This window comes from Chlorocebus sabaeus, chromosome X (genome assembly GCF_047675955.1).
Source record: "Chlorocebus sabaeus isolate Y175 chromosome X, mChlSab1.0.hap1, whole genome shotgun sequence".
Lineage (NCBI taxonomy): Eukaryota > Metazoa > Chordata > Mammalia > Primates > Cercopithecidae > Chlorocebus > Chlorocebus sabaeus.
The window spans coordinates 2,416,474-2,435,364 of record NC_132933.1 but is presented as its reverse complement, the minus strand read 5'-3'; the positions used below and the strand labels follow the sequence as shown (position 1 = coordinate 2,435,364).

The following is an 18,891-nucleotide window of genomic DNA, read 5'->3' as shown; positions in this document are numbered from 1 at the left end:
TCAACCACAGGAGAGAAGACTCACTGGATATGGACTTTGGGTGACAATGTGTCCATGCTGGTTCATGAACTGTGACAAAGGAGCTACCGTGTGCAGGGTGTCCATGGCGGGAGAGGCTGTGTATGTGTGGGGCAGAGGGCCTGTGGGGACTCTCTGTGCTTTCTGCTTAATTTTGCTGTGAACCTAAAACTACCCTAAAATATTAAGTCTATTAATTAAAAAAAAAAAGGAAAAAAAAACTTCACTGGAGAAGTGATCCAATTAATAAGTGGGCAAAGGACATGAACATGGAAATGTTTCCAAAGTGTATACAGAAATGGCCAACAAGCTCACAAAAAGACACTCCATATCATTGGTCATGGGGAAATGCAAATCAAAACCATAATGAGATACCACCCCACACCGAGCAGGGTGGCTAGAATCAACAAGACGGATGCCAGCGAGTGCCTGTGAGGATGAGGAGAAACTGGAGCTCTCCCGCACTGCTGCTGGAAAAGGAAGATGGTGCCGCCACACTGGAAAACAGTTTGGTGGCTCCTCAAAAAGTTAAGCACAGAGTGATCCTGTGACCCAGCAATTCCACTCCTAGCTATATACCCAAGAGGACTGAAAACACGTGTTCAACCAGCCAATGTGCATCTCACATGTATTCATTGACATCTTATGCAGTGTGCCACTGCATAAGTGACCACCTTGGGCACGTGTTCTCAGGACCTCCTGGGGCTATGTCATAGGCCATTGGTCACATGAATAAATCTCTTCAGATATTAAAAAAAAGAAAACCTGTTCAGTCAAAAAACACATGCAAGAATGTTCATAGTAGCATTACTCATAATCATCGAGTGAAAACAATTATTTCAAAATTTAGAAACGATAAGGTGGATGCTGGGGTTTCTTTGACCTACCGCGGGGTAGATGAGGGACCTCGGGAGAAACTCTCAGGCCACAAGGGCTTGGGAGCCAGGCGCCGGGATGAATGAAGAATGAAGTCATCAACCAAGGACAGGACACTCTCCATCCCACTGGTCATCAGAAGCCAGAGATCTGCCCCTACCCGCACAGCTGCCCTCTCCCCTGTGCCCCAAGGACAACCAGGGTCTACCCAAGACAATTCCAGCAGTTCTGGCCCCAGGGATGACTAGAGAAGCAGCCTGCCTGGGCACTCAGCCAGCCCCAGGGCCTGAGGAACTTCACAGGCACTAGGGGAGGAAAATCCTCCCACGTCAGCCGGCACCACGAGGTTCCCTGCCCAGGGCAGAAAGTGTGCGTGTCGTCTGCAGAGCAGACAGGGGCCCCCTTACCTTGAGGAGTTCCTGGTCATCTGGCGCACACAGCATCAGCTCATGGCCCAGCTTCGTCATTTCTGTTGAAACACAAAGAGCCCATCACGGCAGGCACCTGCCCAGACAGCAGCGAACAGCAGACACCCGGGAAGCCCAGTACCTACAGGCCAGACTCAGTACAGGAGACCAGTGTGGGCCAGGAGGCAGGTGGAAGGCACCCAGGTGCTGGCGCTGTCTCTTGCTGAGTGGCCCCACCCCTCTCTGGGCATCAGCTTCCTTGTCTGAAAATCAGGAGTTGTACCCAATGCTCTCCTAGGTATGGGGTCACTCACTCTGGCTTTGAGCAGAAGCCAGCAGCTACCTGAGGAGTGGACAGGGGTCAGGGAACCTCTATAGTACACTGTGTGCCACCCTCTCCAAGGCCTCACAAGGCCAAAGCAAATGGAATCACTGCTCCCATCTGGCCATGTCCTAAAGGACCTTCGTGCCATCATCTGCTATCACACTGCCGGCAGCCCTGTGGGTGGCAGGCCTTGTTGCATTTCATGCATGGGGAATCTGGTGCCATGCACACTGCAGATCGTCCAGCCACATCTGCCAGGATGCCCAGGGCATTTTCTGAGTAACTTGGAGCCATAAAGCCTGGGGCTGATGCCAGACCTGTCCCTCCACCTAGCCCTAGAGGGTCTGTTGCAGGAAGTAAGCAGAGTCTCTGTGGGGAAGCACTCAGTAACCCCAGGACCACCACACAAATGCCAACTGCACGCCTAGGCAAGCCTGTTCCACCACCGCCCTTAACCCCACATCCTCAAGTCCTCCCTGACCCCTCTCTTCCTCTCAGCGAGTCCAGCCAACCCTATAAATCCAGGATCTGGCCAGCGCTGCCTCCTGCATTCCCCTCCAAACTTTCACCTGGACCACTCGCTGCAAGAGCCCCGCGCCGTTCTCCCTGCCTCTTCCCCGGGCGCCCTATTCCCAGCACAGTGGGTCAGGGGTCTCGTTACAGCCAACAGCAGAACTCGGCCTTCCTTGACCCACACGGCCTGGCCTGATTTGGCCCGTCCCCTCCCAACCTCACTCCTTGCCCTCCCCTGCACTCCAGCCACACCAGCCTCCTTGTTGTGCCTCCAAGCTGCCAGGCACAGCCCACCTGGGGCCCTGTGCACATGCTCTTCCTCTCCACACATGCCGCGCTGGCTTCCGCCCCTCCTGCTGTCTTATGTCAACAGCACCACCCTTCCCCCAAGCCCTGCAGGATCCCTCAGCCCTCAGCTGGCTGTTCCCAGTGCTTCTCGCTGGCGGATGCGTGGACAATTCTCCTACCCTCTCGCGCCTGTCTCTCCCTGCTAGCATGCAAGCGCCACGAGGGCAGTGGAACTCACTGCTGTACCCCAGGACCAGAAATAGTACCTCGCATGTGGTGGGTGCTCCTTGACCATTTGTCGGATGAATTCCTGAACTATCCTCACGCCCTACTGGTCCTGGCCTCTCCCACCTGCACTCTGACAAGTCTGACATTCAGTGTATTCCCATGAGGTAGGCAAGACTGGGTTTCATCCCCACTTGACAGGAGAGAAAACAGGCTGGGAGTGGCGGTGTCAGGGCTAAGGCTGGGCTAGGTCGCACATGTGTTGGTGTGGGTCAGAGAATCTGGACTGTACCAGTCATGGCAGCTCCGGGGAGAAGGGCAGTGCCTCTGTGTGGCCCAGGTCTGCCCACTGGCTGCTCTAAAACACCTCATTCTTCTGGCCCACCTCAGCACAGGGAGAACTGGCCCCAGATAACTCATGTGGCAATGCCAGCTGGGGCAGCAATCAGGACTCCAGGGTCCAGTTTATCTACCCTGGAGTGGCCAGAATAGACATAGGCCCATGAAAAATTTGATCTTTGACATTCCACCAACTTCTAGAGAGATCACCATGAAGGTGAAAAGTTAGCCACCAACTTGGGGACTACAATTTTGCCCGCCTTTATCTAACGTTCATTACCAGGTTAAGTACAGTTTCTACCAAGAAATGATGGAAAAGAGGTTATAAGGCAAGCCCCGCTGGAAAGCAACAGGCGCCCCTAGAAATGCCACCTGTAGACAGCGTGTCACACACCACTGACACAGGAAGACGGAACCACTGCTGGCATCGGCAAGAATCTCTGTCTCTGGCCACCAGCGCTGCAGGGACTGATGTGCTCTAGGTCCCTGCGAAAGGAGTTCTCCCACCTGCCATGCCTAGGAAAGGGTGGGGTTCAAGAAGGCTCTAGCAACATCCACACCACGTGCACCACCTAAAACAAAACGTCGGTCCAATGGAACATGCACCGTAACTCAATAAGGAGGCTGTGAACAAGCTCAGAATAGACCAAGATTCCACCTACCTTGGATCTTCACCTCTGTTGGGACCCCTTTCAGTGAGCTGAACCTGTCCTGCAGTGAGGGCCAGACCCTGCAGGGAAATAGCAGAGCTGGTCAGGCCGGAGACAGCCAGAAAATCCCCCTGGGCCTTCTGCACGCGCTGGAGAAAGTGAATTCCTGTGTATGTGCTCAATGCCACGGAACGGCTCACTTTAAAATGGTTACTTGTGTGTCACATGGATTTCATTTCCATGAATTATTAGGGAAGGAATATTCCAGGAAGTTTACCTAGGAAATGTGATTCTGGATACTGAAATGAAAATTCTTCTCAAGACCAAAAAAAAAAAAGATAGCTGCAGCAGAGGCAGAGAGGGAAGCCGCCAGCACTCGGGGCTCTTTCTCGAAATGGCGGCGCGGGTGGCTTTTGAGGGCTGGCCCCGGGCTCCTGGCACCCTCCCCGGCCTCCCTTGGGTCAGCATCAACTGCTCCAGGGTGGAGCACCCGGCCCTCTGCAGAAAAGGCTTGTGAGGCCTGCTTTCAGCCATGTGCGGGCTCCTGCTGCGACAGTCTGTGGTCACAATTGAGGCTCATCACCTTGGGCACAGTGAAGGCCTGGCCTTGACTGCAGCACACAGGGGCCGCTCAGAAGCATGGCACCTTAAAAGCCATCTGGTGGGCAAAACCAGATCCACATGCACAGCGCATGGAAGGTAGGAAGTCCCAGAACACCCAGACACGCGCCGCAGGTGACACACAGTTCAGCCCTCCTCTGGGTGTCCTCCTTCAGGGGAGCACAGCCCAAGCACTGCAACCCCAGCCCCAAGCCCCAAGCCTCAAGCCCAGTATGACACTGAGGCCCAGAAACATCCCTCCGGCCACTGGGGCCACAGGCTCTTACCAGGGAGCCCCAGGCGCCTGCCACCACAGCAGCCTTTCATAACGAAGGAGGCGCTTTCCACCAGGCTGCCGGAGTCTGGCTACACCTCACCATTGCCATCACTCTAGGAGCCTACTGACTTGTGTGGTGGGAAAGGGCTGGTGGCTGTTCCCTGGAGAGGCCACACTTGCCCCAGGACTGCAACAGAGATCGAGCTGGGCTTGGCTGCCTCCACAGCACCACTCGCCTCTGTGACTTATTAAGATAACCGCGGGTTCTGTGCAAGTGGGGTTGGGGAAGGAAGGTGGAGGCCAGCAGGCTGGGCTCTGACAGCGGGGTTGCCAGAAACGTCTCTGAGCACAAGACTCAAAGAAGAGGGCACTCACCCAGCACTGTGCAAGGCCAGGCACAGTAAACCTTGAACACACTCAAAATCCACACTGCAGAAGCCCAAGTAGCCAGACTCAGTAAAGGCTATCATTCAAGTCACCGCACCATCACAGCAGGGGGCAGAGCAGGAACAGAAAGTGCTGGAGGCCTCGGAAGCCCCAAGGAAACCCACAGGGCCTTGACCTCCACAATCCACGGGGCTCCATGAGCTCTGCCCCAACCCACACCAAGGACCAACACTAGGTGCAGCTTCCAGGTTCTACTGAAAGGATATGAAAAGGCGGCCCTAAATGGGACTGACAGGGTACAGTCACATACAAAGAAAGGCAATGGGAAATTCACAGGAAAACTCCCATCCATCCGCTTCTCTTGTAGGACTCTCAAAACACCTAAGGAATTCTTGCCAGCACGAAATCAGACAACGTCATTGTATGCTCCCTGGCGGCTTTTTCAAAGGATTCGGTTTCTGGTACTTACAGAAGTACTACAGGTTGACTACCCCTAATCTGAAAATCTGAAATGCTCCAAAATCCTAAACTTTTTGATCGCTGATATGATGCTAAAGGAGATGCTCATTGGAGCATTTGAGATTTCCGATTTTCAGATTAGGGACGCTCAACCAGTATAATGCAAATATTCCAAAATCCGAAGAAATCGAAATCTGAAATACTTGTGACCCCCAGACATTTTGGATATGGGACATTCAACCTGTAGAAGCACCTGAGGGGCATGGCTTTGGCCTCCTACCCGTCCCTCTCTGGCCAGCAGGTGACCCCAGTTTCCCGAGTGCCCCCAGCTTCCACCCGAGTCAGGCAAATTTGCGCCCCCTCCCACAAAAGCCTCCTCCTGGGAGCTCGCTCAAGACCTTCACACTCCACCCAGCCATCTCCAGTCCTGCCTCACCTCCCAGCCTCCCAGGTTCCCAGGCCAGGGGCTGGTCCCTCCAGGGCCAGCAGTGGCTGCCAGACAAGCCGTCTGCCACTCAGAGGTCCAGGCTAGCAGGTGGAGCCCTCTGGGAAGATAGCTACTCACAGTAACCACAAACCCCATCTTCCCCAGGTGGGGCTGGGTGGCGCCCACGCACACCCCAGGTGGGAAGAGGAAGAAACCGATGCATTACCGGGTACACATCCACTCTAGGATCTCCAAGCGGTACTTTGAGGGGCTGCACAGCAGTTCCTGAATTGTCTTTGGCTCTGTGATATACAGACCCTCAAGGAAGGGGCAGTTTAGGTCCTAAGCAAGGAAAAGGAAAGCAACATTCACTGAAGGTCCCAGTGTACATCATTTTATTTTATTTATTTATTTACTTTTTTGAGACGGAGTCTCACTCTGTCACCCAGGCTGGATGGAGTGCAGTGGCATGATCTCGGCTCACTGCAGCCTCCACCTTCTGGGTTCCAGTGATTCTCCTGCCTCAGCCCCCAGAGTAGCTGGGGGATTACAAGCACGTGCCACTATGCCTGGACAATTTTTGTATTTTTAATAGAGACGGGGTTTCACCATGTTGGCCAGGCTGGTGTCAAACTCCTGACCTCAGGTAATCTGCCCACTTCAGCCTCCCAAAGTGGTGGGATTACAGGCGCGGGCCACCGCGCCCAGCCCTCAGTGTACATCTGCAAGCTCCCATGACCCTTTCCTTTACCCGTGTCCTGCCATCTTGCCAAGAGTTCAAGTTCCCCCATTCTTAACCCCACATCTCCCGCAGCATGCAGACCCCACCTCTTTCAAGTACTCCCACTCTGGGCTCTTGTGGCAGCAGGACCTAGGAGCAACGCCTGAGGCTAAGACTTAAGAGAGAGTCCCAGGTTTCGGGACTGAGGGAGAGGGGAGAGGAAGAGGGGCCACTGAGCCAGTCGTGGACAGGATGGGGGAGTGGCTGGGGGGAGGAGCGAGCGGGCCGAGGGGACCTGGGACAGCTCCCTGACCTCGTGGGCCAGTTTTCCTCACTGCTGCAGTGAGGGCTCTGTCCTGTGGGGCTGTAGAGGGCTTCTGGAAGCTATCACCCCCGGCATCTGACACCAAGCCCTAGTCTCACTGACTTGACAGAGTGGCACGAGGCTCTGCCCATCTATCCCCCAAGACTCCGCAAGATCCCTAAGGCCAGGCCTGTGTCCTCTGTGTCTGCACTTGCTCCGAGCGCCCAGCCCGGGTACTGCAGTTCCACAGGCGGTGCTGGCCCCAACTACCAGGCACAGGCCGTGGAGACAGCAAGAGCGAAGGCCTGGGGCACCCCAAAGAGCAAAGATGAATCATCCACAAGCACCCCCTGTTGCGGGGGAACAGGGCGCAGCCGTAACTGGCGACGGTGGCCGCGTGGCGCAGCGGACTTCCGCAGCAAGCCCGCCCGGGCCTTGGGCAGGGCCCTCCCCGGTCCCCTGCCCTGGAGTGGCTTTCTGGGCCAGCGGCACCTTCAACTTCCCGAACACCTCCACAGCCGCCCTGAACACGCTGCTGTCGCCCTCGTCCTCTGAGTAGTCGTCGCCGCCGCGGCCGAAGCCAGCGTCCTGCCCCGCCATGTTTCGCGCTCCGAGCCGCGCCCCGCCTACGCCCTGGTCTCACTGGCCGGCACGACCGCCAATCAAGTTCCAGTGTTCTTCCCGCCCACCCGCCTGCGCCCACCCGCTACCCGACCGACACTTCCCATTGGGCGGCAGCTCCGCCGGCGCGGGCTCCGGGCTTCCACCCTCGCCCCGGCACCACCCAGGGGCAGGACCACAGGGAAGCGGGCGGGGCGGACACCGGGAAGCGGGCAGAGCGGACACTGGGAAGGGGGCGGAGCGGACACCGGGAAGGGGGCGGGGCGAACGGGCCAAGCTGGCTCTCAGTCGCTGGCCTTGCTGGCGTCGCCCCTGCTGCCGGCCGGGAGTGATGACGCGTCGAAGCGAGGCTCTTCCAGGAGGGGGCGCTCCTGCCTTTATCGGGTTCTCCTGGGCCACCACTAAGGGGGACTCTGGTTCCCAGGAGGACCAAGGGGAGCCTTGGGTGCAGAATGGAACTGGGACTGAAGTGTTCCTCTCCCAGCACGGGGCTCTGTCACCATGCTCACGCTATAGTTAGAGGGAAATTTCTTGTCACTCACCAGCTATGGGCCTTTCAACCACTTACCTAACCTCTCTGTGCCTCTTTGCCCTCACCTAATGGAGCTAATGAGAGCACTTTCCCCAATGGGTTGCTAATGAGGATGGCAGGCGGTAATAATTCCTATGGAATCCCTGGGAAAGTGCCCGGCGCATGCAAAGCACTATTACAATATATGCTGGGCCCCGCTTCCCTCACGGCTCCTGGGGTTATCTGTGGCTCCTTCCTATCCTGTCTACTTAACAAATTTTTCTACATCCCTCAGGCCCCTCAGACTCAATGTGTCTGCAATGAAATATGTGAGTCCCTCCTCCCCCAAACCTGCAAAGCCCCCAGCTCACTGAATGCCCCTTACCCTGGGACCTGCTGATTGGACAAGGCAGGAAGGAGTTGGAGGGTGGCTTGTGCCCAGTAGCCAGGAGACAGCAGCAGGCAGCTGCTGCCCGTCTGTCCCTCCTCCGTGCCCTGCCCTGCCATCTCCTGGAGGGTGGGATCAGGGGGCAAGTCTAGAGTCAGGGAGACCCAGGGACCTGCTGGGAGCCAACTGCAGTCATCCAAGTGACAGGAGGGGACTTCGCTCTGTCCTGGGAGGAGGGAGCAGGCAGAAGTCCGGGAGGTCACAGGAAGGGACCTCAGCCTGGGAGGCCCCGACACAGGCCCAGCGAAGTGCCTCTAGGTCGCTCTCTGCCCTTCCACGTGGCTGCTGCCTCAGGCCCTTCTGGAAGCTGAGGGCTGTCAGGGCCTTTGGGATATTTTTTTTTAAGCTTTTTTTTTTTCCCCTCTTTTTTGTTTTTGTTTTTCTTTCTTTCTTTTTAGAAAATTTCATTTCAATCACAGCCCCAGCTCAGACATTCAAATTCTTGTGGGTTTTTCTGTGGATCTTTCCTAGGACTGGGGAATTTGGAGAAAGAAACCACGGCAGTGTGGCAGCCTCCCCCAACCCTCCCCATATCCTCTGCTCCTGAGGACCGGAAAGAAACCAGCTTCTGTGTACTCTGGAAGAAAATCTCCCTCCTCCACCCAGCTCCATGGAACCAGCGTGCTAAACAGGCCTCCCCAACCTCAGCAGTTCAGTCTGCAGGACCCCAAGGAACTGGCAGGGCCTTGAGAGGCGAAGACCATCTTGAGAGGTTATGGAGACCATCCCCCTGCATGGAGAGCCTGTTGGCCAGCCCTCAGTCCATGGAGATGGTCACTGAAGACTCAGCAGCAGGCTGCAGCTTCCCTGCCCACTCCACCCCACCACCAACCACCCGCCGCCCGCCACCGGAATCATAGCACCTCCCAGGCATCTTCCTCTGGAAAAGCTGGAGGCTGGGGAGGGAACAGAGAGGCTGCTGGGCCTCTCAGGAATGGGGAAAGAAGGGGCCCAGAGGTAGAAGCTTCTAGAAATGTAGACTCAAGCTCAATGCAAGAAAGCACTCCTCCCAGAAAGCACTGTCTGAACACCAGGTGGCTGCCAGGAGAGGGAGGGAGCTCCCGGTCCTAGGAGGTCTCCAAGCCCAGGGAGGTTGGTGGGCGGGTATGTGGAGGGTTGAGTCCTACCATGGGGGAGGGAGGGGACACATCTCTAAGGGGCATTCCAGCCCACAGACCCCGGGTTCTGTGAGGGAGGCCTGGGTGGGTCAGGGGGCAAAAATGTGGCTGAAGGACCCGTTGACCTGGAGGAAGGATGTTGGGGGAAAGCTGTGGATGTGGCAGGGAAGCTGGGGAGTCCTGGTCATGGAGGAAAGTTGGCCATGCGTCCCAGCAGGGCCTCAGCTGTGTCAGTGCTTGGAAAACAGCTTGGAAAATGAGACCGGTTGACAGGCACTGGCCCCGCTGTGCCAGAGATGGGCTGGCAGATGCTGGTGGCATTTGAGGCCTCTCAGTTTGTGTGGTGGGCCCAGAGATGTATGGCCAAGCAGTTGAGCTCACCAAGCGGGCAGCCTCCCTGACCTGTGGAGGGTATTGAAAAGTCCTCAGAGCATCTGGGCCCTGCTCTTCATATGACCTTTAGGGCAGACCCCAGGGTGCAGCGGGAATCAACCAGGTCCCCCAATCCATCCCCCGAAGACACCACGAATCAAAGGAAGCCAAAGTCCAAGGACTTCCCTCTCTGCAGAGGCAGGTCAGCTTCTAGCAGGGGCCGGAGTTAGACCTGAGGGGGAGCCACCCCACCTGGGGGCGCCTAGGTCCTGGAATGCTGTCGGAGCTAAAGCCCTAGAAGGCCTTGCTCCACGGGGCCACTTCGACTCCTGGCCCTGAACCAGGGAACCTGGGGAGGAGCCTTTGAGGGACTGAAGTGTCCTCCATCACCTAAGGAACTAAAGTTCCTTAGTAAGGGTGGAGAGTACCAAAGGCAAGCTGTTGAAGACAAGGCAAGTGTGTGTGTGTGTGTGTGTGTGTGTGTGTGTGTGCATGTGAGATGTTTTGGGGGAGAGTTCAGGTCTAAGATGAGAAACTGATCACACCCATGGGAGAAGTAAGTGGCGAGCCCTGGCATTGGGTTTGAGGGAGAAATGTGACAGAGTAATGAGGTCAGGCTCAGGACGGTCTGAGTGTGAGGCTCTCCGCAGGCAAGGCAAAGCCAGGGGGCTGCCTCTACCTCCCCTCCTCTCCCTCCCCCTTCTGTTCTCCTCTCCTTCTTCCTTCTCCTCATCTCTTCCCTCTCTTCCTGGGACCTCTCTGCTGCTAAGCTGCCAGGCTGAGCTGTTGGTCACCCATCCACCCCGCATCCTGGCATGCAGGCTCAGTACCCAGGCCTTGCAGGCAGCCCACGCCATCTGCGCCAACCAGGAGCCCACCCGAAACCCAGCCCTATCCTTGCAGATGGGGGAAGAGGTGGAGAACATGAAAGCAGGAGTGGGGGTCTTGCAAATGAGACAAAGAAGTGGCTGTAAGCTTGGGGGAGTCCCGCGGCTTGTGGCCCTAGCTCTGCAGGGACCACACTGTCAACCTGGGAGCTGCCTGAAGACTCGACTCTAGAACGTTCTCCTCCTAGGCCTCTGTGTTCATATTTGGAGTCTACTGGCATATGAGAATGGAGAGGCTACCTTGGGACTTTGGCTTCCTCTTCCTGTCACTTCTAGTCCCTATGCTGGGCCTCCTGCTTTAGAGCCCCACCTTCACCTCCTGCAGTTGAGGGGCCTCATCTGCCCCGTCCTGCCCCCAGGCCACTAGCTCCTCCAACAGCACATCCGGGAGCCAGCGCAGTCAGCATGGTACCACCATCGCCATCACCATCGCCTCCTGTGGGCCTAGAGGTGCTACCATCACCTGCCCCGCCCTGTCCCCCAGGCCACAGGCTCCTGCAAGAGGGCAGGGCCTGCGACCCAGGGCGACTCTTGCTCTGAGGCCAGAGGCAGTTGTAGGGGGTGTGGACAGAGTCTGGCTGGCAGGGAGGCAGTGACCCAGCGGTCCATCTTTGTCCTCCTGACCCGGGCCCCAAAAATGGGAGGGATGGTCTGGGGCCCTGGGGACCTTTGGGTTTCCCGCTTCTGCCCTCGCACTGCCTGTTTGCAGTGGATGCACTGGGCGAGGCGGGGACGGGGGTGGGGGCGCGGGGGTGGGCGAGCGGCTGCGCGCGCACGCGGCTCGCGGGAGGTGGCAGGCGGGGGCGCGCGCAGCTGCACGTGCGAGGGGCGCAGCCGCCCAGGCGGCGGCAAAGGAAACGGCGGCGGGCGGGATCGCCCCCTCCGCGGGGAGACGCTCGGGTCTAGACGGCTTGGCAAGGCCGGCGGGGCTGAGTCACATGCGTCTGGAGCGGGAGGCGAGGGCGCCAGGACAGGAACACGAACGTGCCCGCTCGGAGGGCCGGCCGGGGGAGGGGGCGCCCGCCTCGCCTTCTTGTCTTGCCCGAGCTCCCCGACCGGGTCTGAGCTCCAGCTTCTGCCCAACCTCGGTTCCCTGCCAAGATCCTCGAAGCCCACCCGAGGGGGCGGGGCAGGGCCGCTTTCACAGGGAGTCCAGCGAAGCCACGATATGGGCGGGAATGAACTCGAATTTCACACGGGCAAGGAGGGTGGGAAACTACTCTGCCCCCATCCCGACCACGGCCCTGCTCCCTATGGGCCGGCCCCTGCTGCGTGCCACCCTCTGCAGTCCCCCTCCACTGGCACCCTCTACACCATCCGCAGCCAACCTTGTCCCATTTGGGGTCCTGTGTTCCCCTTCCCTGCTTTTTTTCTCCACCCCCACCCCCTAGCAGGCTCTCTAGCGCAGGATCGCCAGGTCTCAAGCATTTAGTGCTCACCAAAGCATCTGCAAGAAAAGTCATTTAATTGGGACCAGATCCTCTGAGGTTTCAGTGGCATTAAAATAAGATGGGTTTCCTCCAGGGAAGAGTAGCGGGCAACAGGAAGAGGGCATGGAAAGTGGGACTTTTTTCTTCTCCAAGCTTTAAGGGGGAAAGGCCTCCTATTGTTACTGACATGTAAGGTAGCTGCGGGAGCATGTCCCCAGAGAACCCCACCCATGTGCCACACACTGCTGTTGTTTTTATTCAGACAACATGTGGAAAGCTCAAGAATGGGCCTGTTCCCTTTCTCTGGGGGTCACCCCAAGGCTGTGTCTCTGGCTGCCCTGGGCCCTGGGAAAAGGACAGGCATGTGGTAGGTGCTCCTGTAGAGAGCAGGAGAGCAGGCACAGCCCCCAGACCTTGACCCTGAGGCCCACATGCTCCTGACCCCACCCACTCCTCCTTGAAACCCAGCCTCCACCCTGGGCCAGCCACTATCACCTGGCCCCTGGCGGGCTCAGCTGATGCACACTGGCTCCCACCTCCTACCCTTATGCCCCCAGTACATCTGTTCATGCTCCACCCCACAGCCTGAGGGGGCCGGGTCCTGTGACTCCTCTGCTTAGCAGTCCAAGGTGGCTCCCTGATTCTTTCAAGGACAAAGGCAAGCCGGCCCACCCCGACAGACACCCTCCCACGGCTCACTCAGCCTGCGCCACCACATTGCTGTCATTGCCAATGCTCAAATTGGGCCCAACCCTTTCCCACCTGGGGCCTTTGCACTGGCCATCCCTCTTTTTCAGAGGGCTCTTTCTGCAGCTTTTTGCATGGCCATGGCCTCTTCACTCACGCCTCTGCCCAAATGTCACTTTCTCACAGTCCTCACCTGATTCCCTGTCAGTGAGCAAAGAATCCACTCTCCAATCCTCGTTGATGACAGCCTTGAGGGACAAACAGCATTGCTTTGGCATCCTCCAGGCTACCAATCTGAGTCCCACCTTGCAGAGGGTATGTGTGTGCATGAGTGTGTGCATGTGTGTGAAGAGTGGGCTACATGGAAGGGAAGGGGAAGGAGGAAAAGGGACAGGACTTCCTTCCTTGACCTTAGAATCCTGGGATTGTATAACTAGAAGCGACCTTGATCATGTAATCCAGCTTCTCTAGGCCCCTTCTGGCTCTCAGATTCTAGAACTGTCTAAGGAGCCTGTTTCCACCATACTGAAATGAGTAGACTGGGGCACTGAGGAGGGAAGCTTGTTCCTGACGTCACATGGCCAGTCCGTCCATGGCAGAACTGGGAGCCCAAAGCTCTTTCCAGCAACCCTCGGGCTGCATCCCTGGTTCCTGGAAAATCCCAACAGCCCTCCCACCCTCTGCTCCAGACACCGGGCTCAGGATTACTGTTGGCTTGGGGCCTGCCTGTCTCAGCACAAGTCCATCAGTGAGCTCTTGGGCGGGGGGGAGGGCAAGGCAGAAACTTGCTGGGAGCCTCTGGCTCTGCTGAGCCCCTGAGGCTGGCTCTGCTCCATGGGGGTTCCTTCAAGGTCCCCACAATGGCCAGGTGCCCTGGGACTGGACTGAGTGGGTGGCAGGAGTACCACTCCCCAGAGGCCCACTCGGGTCAGCCGCCAGGCTCCCAACCAGGAGGAAGGGCAGGGAGGCTAGGCCTCCACAGGAGCTGGGAACCAAGAGGACCCCAGGCCTCACCCCTTCCTGCCTAGGTGGGTAGGAGCAGAGTCCCTCCCTCCTCCGGGCTGGCTGTGCCAGAGAAACCTGGGAGCAGGCTTTCCCCCACCCCCAGCCCAGCTAATGGGAACCAGATGGCAGGATGTTTAGTCAGCGCCTGGGGAGCAGCGCAAACAGGGGAAATGGGTAGGGGGCCAGGATTCCAGAATCCATCCCCAGGCGGGGGGAGGGGAGGAGCCGGGGTTCTCATCACTGTCCAGTGTCCAGACCCCAGGTGCTAGGCTCACCTCGGGCAGGGACCTACCCTGTTTCTCAGGTGATGCCTGGACCAGGAGGCAGGAGGCCTGGTCTCTGGTGTCGACTTGGGTGAGCCCCATTCCTTCTCTGTTCTTTCTCTGTAAAATGGGGGGTCGATTGTACTCTCTCTTGCAGGATCCTGGGGCAAGCTTCACTTAGTCTCGGCGGCATACTTCAAGTCTGCCGTGTCCCATTGTTACCCTGTCCCAGCTTCGGCAGCTGCCCCCAGGCAGAACACTGGCCCACGACCATCCTATGTCACCCACAGGATGCACAAGGAGATGGTGGCCTCATCCCTGACTCCAGAGGCATTTGCTGACTCCCCAGATGGTCCCTGTCTCTGGTCTGTACGTGGCAGGGTCCAAATTCAGGTCAGAAACCAGAGCCCTGGACGGCGGAGGTGCCCTGGATATGGCAGAGGACCCCGTGTGGCTCCTACGGGACTGTTAGCTGTTGTGGCAGCTCCTCGAGGAGCCCAGTGAAGACCCAGTTGCCAGGCCTCCTCCCCACCTTGACCGGCCCTGCACCTCTCTGGGTCTCACACTTTGCCCCATTGCCCCAGGATGGAGACTCCTGCCTGATGGCTCTTGCAGGCCCCTGCCCCTCCTCCACTGCTTCCCTTCTCCCCTCCACCCAAGCCTTGCCCACAATTAACTCATTTCTTAAGATCGCTTCCAAACCTAAGTCAACTCTGGACAGGGCTGTAGGAAAAGCTTCCTCAACCCTGGCCCTGAAGAGCTGAGCCGGCGGTGAGATCAGTCCTCTCTGCCAGCCCCCGCCTGCCTGCTCCCCCCAACCCTGGCTCCCACAGCAGAACCCGGGGATGCGGCTGCAGGGACACCCCGGTTGGAGCAGGGACTTCTGGCAGCCCTCTGAGGGTGGTGGGCTCTGGGAACTGGGGCTAGACATCCACTTATTTGCCCCTTACTCCACCACACGCCCCTTTGGCCCCACCCAGCAGTCCCCTCATTGAGCCCAGCCCATTTTCCACCTCATGCTATCCTGACCCCCAGGTGCCCCTCCGACCAAGAGAACGTGTGCAGCTTAGGCACATCAGAGACCCCAGACCGTTGGCCAAGAAGTCTGGGGAGGACCTGTGACATGGCTTCACCCAGGCAGTGCCTAGAACACCCATGCTCCTATGTATGGGGTCAGGACAGCCACAGAACATCCGGTCTGCCCCCTACCCCATTTTACAGAGAGACGTGGAGGGCAAGCAGAGGAACCAGGAGCCAGCCCAGCCCAAGGCACACCCATGCCCAAGCAGCGCTGGGGTCTTGGGCGCGGGAGGTGTACCCTCACCGCCTGTGCTGTGCCCGCAAATTCCATTTCCTCTGGAACCCAGAGGCCTCCACACTGCTGCCCACGGCAGAAGCCCATGGCCTTGGCACCCATCCCCTCTCCTTTGGCAGCCATGGATGCAGGGCCCAGCAGCCTGCGGTGGCCGACCGGCTCTGTGGTGGGCCTCTCAGGCCTGCCACGTGTGAGACAGAAGCCCCATTCATGGAGGCCACTGGGCCAGAGCCAGCGGAGAATCAATGCAGGCCTCACAGCAAAAGGGCAGGACCGCCCGGTCTGAGGAAAGGGCGATCTGTCTTTCTTTTCAGGTGGGAGCAGGGCACGTTGTAGGGAGTTGGGGGCAAGGTCTGGGGAGGTGTTTGTTCGACAGAAGGGGGACCTTCCCAGGGAAGGGCTGGGGTGGGTAGGGAAGGCTCCAAGTGCTACAGCCAGGGTCAGGAGCTCAGGGAGAAAGACCAACTTATGCTGTCCGCCATCGTCCTACCATGGCCGCCACCGTGCCTCTCGCAGCTCTCCTTCCCTCCATGGCGGCCAAGAGGAGTGTGCTGCTCCCCATCCTGGCACTGTGAGTGGGGTGCTTCTCAGGAGGGACCCCACCAACCCCCATGGGCTTGGCCACCCTGCAGCTGCTGCTCAGCCCACCAGGGGCCCCCAACGGTGAGTCACTGGCACCAGCAGGAAGAAGACTGCCGCAGGCTGCCCACCTCAGGCCCACTTTGGGTACTCAGGCAGGGCTGCAAAGGGCCCATGGCCCCATGGCCCTGAGAGATCCCTCCCTGGAGGGCGAGGGGTGCGTGCAGACTCTAGGGGTGAGGGAGGGAAGAGGCCTCCCTGGGAGCAGGCGCTACAGTGAGGCCGAAAGCGGGTCGGGGTGTGCTCGGGAGCAATTGCTCTGGCTGCCCCAATGCCTCCTGAGACAGGAAGAATCTCGGGAGGCTGGAAGTATAGGGCTTGGGGGTGAAGTGGGGTCACTGGCAGAGAGGGGCTTGAGGGGTCCAAGGACACGGGCTATGAGTGTGGCCTTTGTCTTATAGGCCAGTGGTTGTAGCCACACTTGGTGGCCCTACCCCAGGCTTGAGGGTAGGGCGGGAGGGGCCAGGTGGGTGGGTCTGGCCCGCACCTCTGCAGACAGAGCAGTGCCCCCCATGAGGCCCTGGTTGAGGAGGAGCTGCTCCGTAGAGGAGGGAAGGCACTTCTCTAAAGTGGCTCCTCTAAAGGGGCCAGGTGGCCCCCGGGCTTGCCTAATCCCCAACAAACCCCCTGTAGCAGACACTGGGGCTTTCACCTCTAAAAGCAAACTGTGCCAGGTAGCAGGAACCCCTTCATCTCCCCAGAAACTGTCCCCGGGAAGCACATGTGAGGTCCCTGCTCACCAACGGGTATGGGGCAAAGGGGATGCTGGGGCAATGCCCTACCCCCCATTCTTGGGACACACTGGGGAAGTGAGGGGAGGTGGGACCCAAGGTCCCTTGAGCAGCCCAAGGCTTTCTACTCAGGGCTGCTGAAGCTCCTCTGGGCCCAACCACCAGTCCAACCCCTGGGCCCAACCTACAGGCCCAACCCCCTAGCCCTAATGGGCCTCTAGCGCCCCCGCAGTGAGAAGCTGCATAAGTTCTGAGAGGCAGTCTGGGTGACTGGCCCCAAAGTCTCCTGACCTGCTGCTGACGGTGGGGACACCCTGTTCTCTCGCCAGTGCTCCTCAGGAGGGAAGGGAACGGCGGGGTGAGGCCTGAGTAAAGAGGAAGGGCGATGGGCTGGCTAGCAGCTGACAGCCCCTTGGGGAAAGGAGACAAGGCCCCCAGCCCACAATGGCTCCTTCCGCAGGTCAACTGCAGCCCATCCCTGGCATTGGCCGCCCAGACAAGCCTGAGGCTGGGCAGCTGGACCAGCCGCGGTCTCAGCCCACCCCGAAGCAGGGAGCTCAAGGAACCCCCACCAAGTCTCCCTCCACTTGCTGGAAAGCGCCCCCCAGGCCAGGGCTGGCCCTGAGGAAGGAGTCACCCCCAGTGACCTCGGAGCAGGAGCAGGGTCAGAACAAGGGCCTGGTCACTGAGTGGGCTCAGCCCCAGGCCACAGCTGCCGGGAGGGCTGGGGCAGGGAAGCCCGGGCCCTTGAAGCTCAGGCCCTGGCAGGCCGGCAGGGACCCTCAAGCTCAAGAGGGAGCAGTGGTCACCGAGGAGGACCCAGGCCAGAAGGCAGGAGGCCGGGAAGACAAGGGAAGGGGCTTGAAACCCAGGAGGCCCCCCAAAGGTGAGAACTGGCAAGGACAAGTGGCCCTCAGGTGGTGCCTGGGGCCTGCTGGGACTGACAAGACCATGCATGAGTTTGGCCACCCAGACACTGCCCCATTCCCAGTGTTTCCAAGCCAAGTGCCCTCGAGTGCGGGGTGGGAGGGAAGCCCTCCAAAGTCACGTCCCCTCCCCAGGCTCAGAGCCCCATTTGGGCCTTTGCCCTTGGTGCTGAGGGGAGGGGTCCCAGCAGCCTGTCGCTCCAGCCCAGGCTGGCTGAGTAACTGGCAGGCCCTGGGAGCCCTGGGCAAACCCCTGTTCCTCAGTAGGCCCCTGTTGCTTGTGACCCAATGGGGGCTGTCTCTCTTCCTCCAGGGACCTCCCATCAACCTGGGCCAAGGATCCGGCGCCCACAGAAGGACCACAGCTGAGGCTGGGATGGCAGCGGCAGCACCTCCAAGACCCTGGGCCGTGGGTGGAAAAGACCAGGAAGCACACACGGGCACAGGCACAGGCATGCAAACCTGGGCACCACCCAGCAGGCCATGCCCTCTCTGCCGGCCTCGTGCCTCCTGGCCCAGGCAGTCATCGCCTGTGGCAACGTCAAGATGAAGCATGTCCCTGCCCTGACCGACCCTGGTCTGACCACACTCTACCTGGCAGGTGGGTGGCCTCCTCCCCCCGCACCCACCCCTACAGCAGGGGTGAGAAGGCCGACACCTGGGCTCCCACCCTGGCTCTCCCGAGCAGCCCCGTCTGGTGTGGGAGGTACAGAGTGGCAGCGGGCAGGGGGCAGAGAATATGGCTGCCCCATGTGCGCACAGAGAATGAAATTGCCAATATCCCAGCCCACACGTTCCTGGGGCTGCCCAACCTGGAGTGGCTGGATCTCAGCAAGAACAAGCTGGACCCCCGAGGCCTGCACCCCCATGCCTTCAAGGTATGTTGCGGCCCATTCACCTGCTCCTGGGGGGCCTGGGCTGGGGTTGGGGCTGGCAGGTCCCAGACGACCCAAGGCATCCATTCCCTGCAGGGTGGAGCTGCTTGGGGGTAAGGCCTGGAGGAGGCATGGCAGAGAGCACCCAGCATGGTGGGCTTCCGCAATTTGGTGTGACATGTTCCATCGCTGGGAGTAGGGGGAGCAGCACAGGCCCGCAGGCCCTGTATAGGAGCAAACAGAAACC

General features: G+C 58.9%; 1 protein-coding gene across 6 annotated transcripts in view; it reads right to left on the bottom strand.

The window, feature by feature from the left end:
- Positions 1-18,891, bottom strand: part of HAUS7 (HAUS augmin like complex subunit 7) — a 44,744-nt gene that overhangs the window by 12,818 nt on the left and 13,035 nt on the right. For 3 of the 6 annotated variants that reach the window (XM_007993050.3, XM_073013342.1, XM_007993049.3), the window contains exons 2-4: positions 6,018-6,133; positions 3,654-3,721; positions 1,302-1,363 (exon numbers count right to left, since the gene is read on the bottom strand). In XM_007993050.3, the coding sequence (XP_007991241.3) occupies positions 1,302-1,363; positions 3,654-3,721; positions 6,018-6,133 (246 nt within the window). Of the gene's footprint in view, positions 1-1,301; positions 1,364-3,653; positions 3,722-6,017; positions 6,134-7,308; positions 7,464-18,891 lie in introns of those variants that run through there. The other 3 variants (XM_073013344.1, XM_037988787.2, XM_007993052.2) reach the window with 3 other exon arrangements.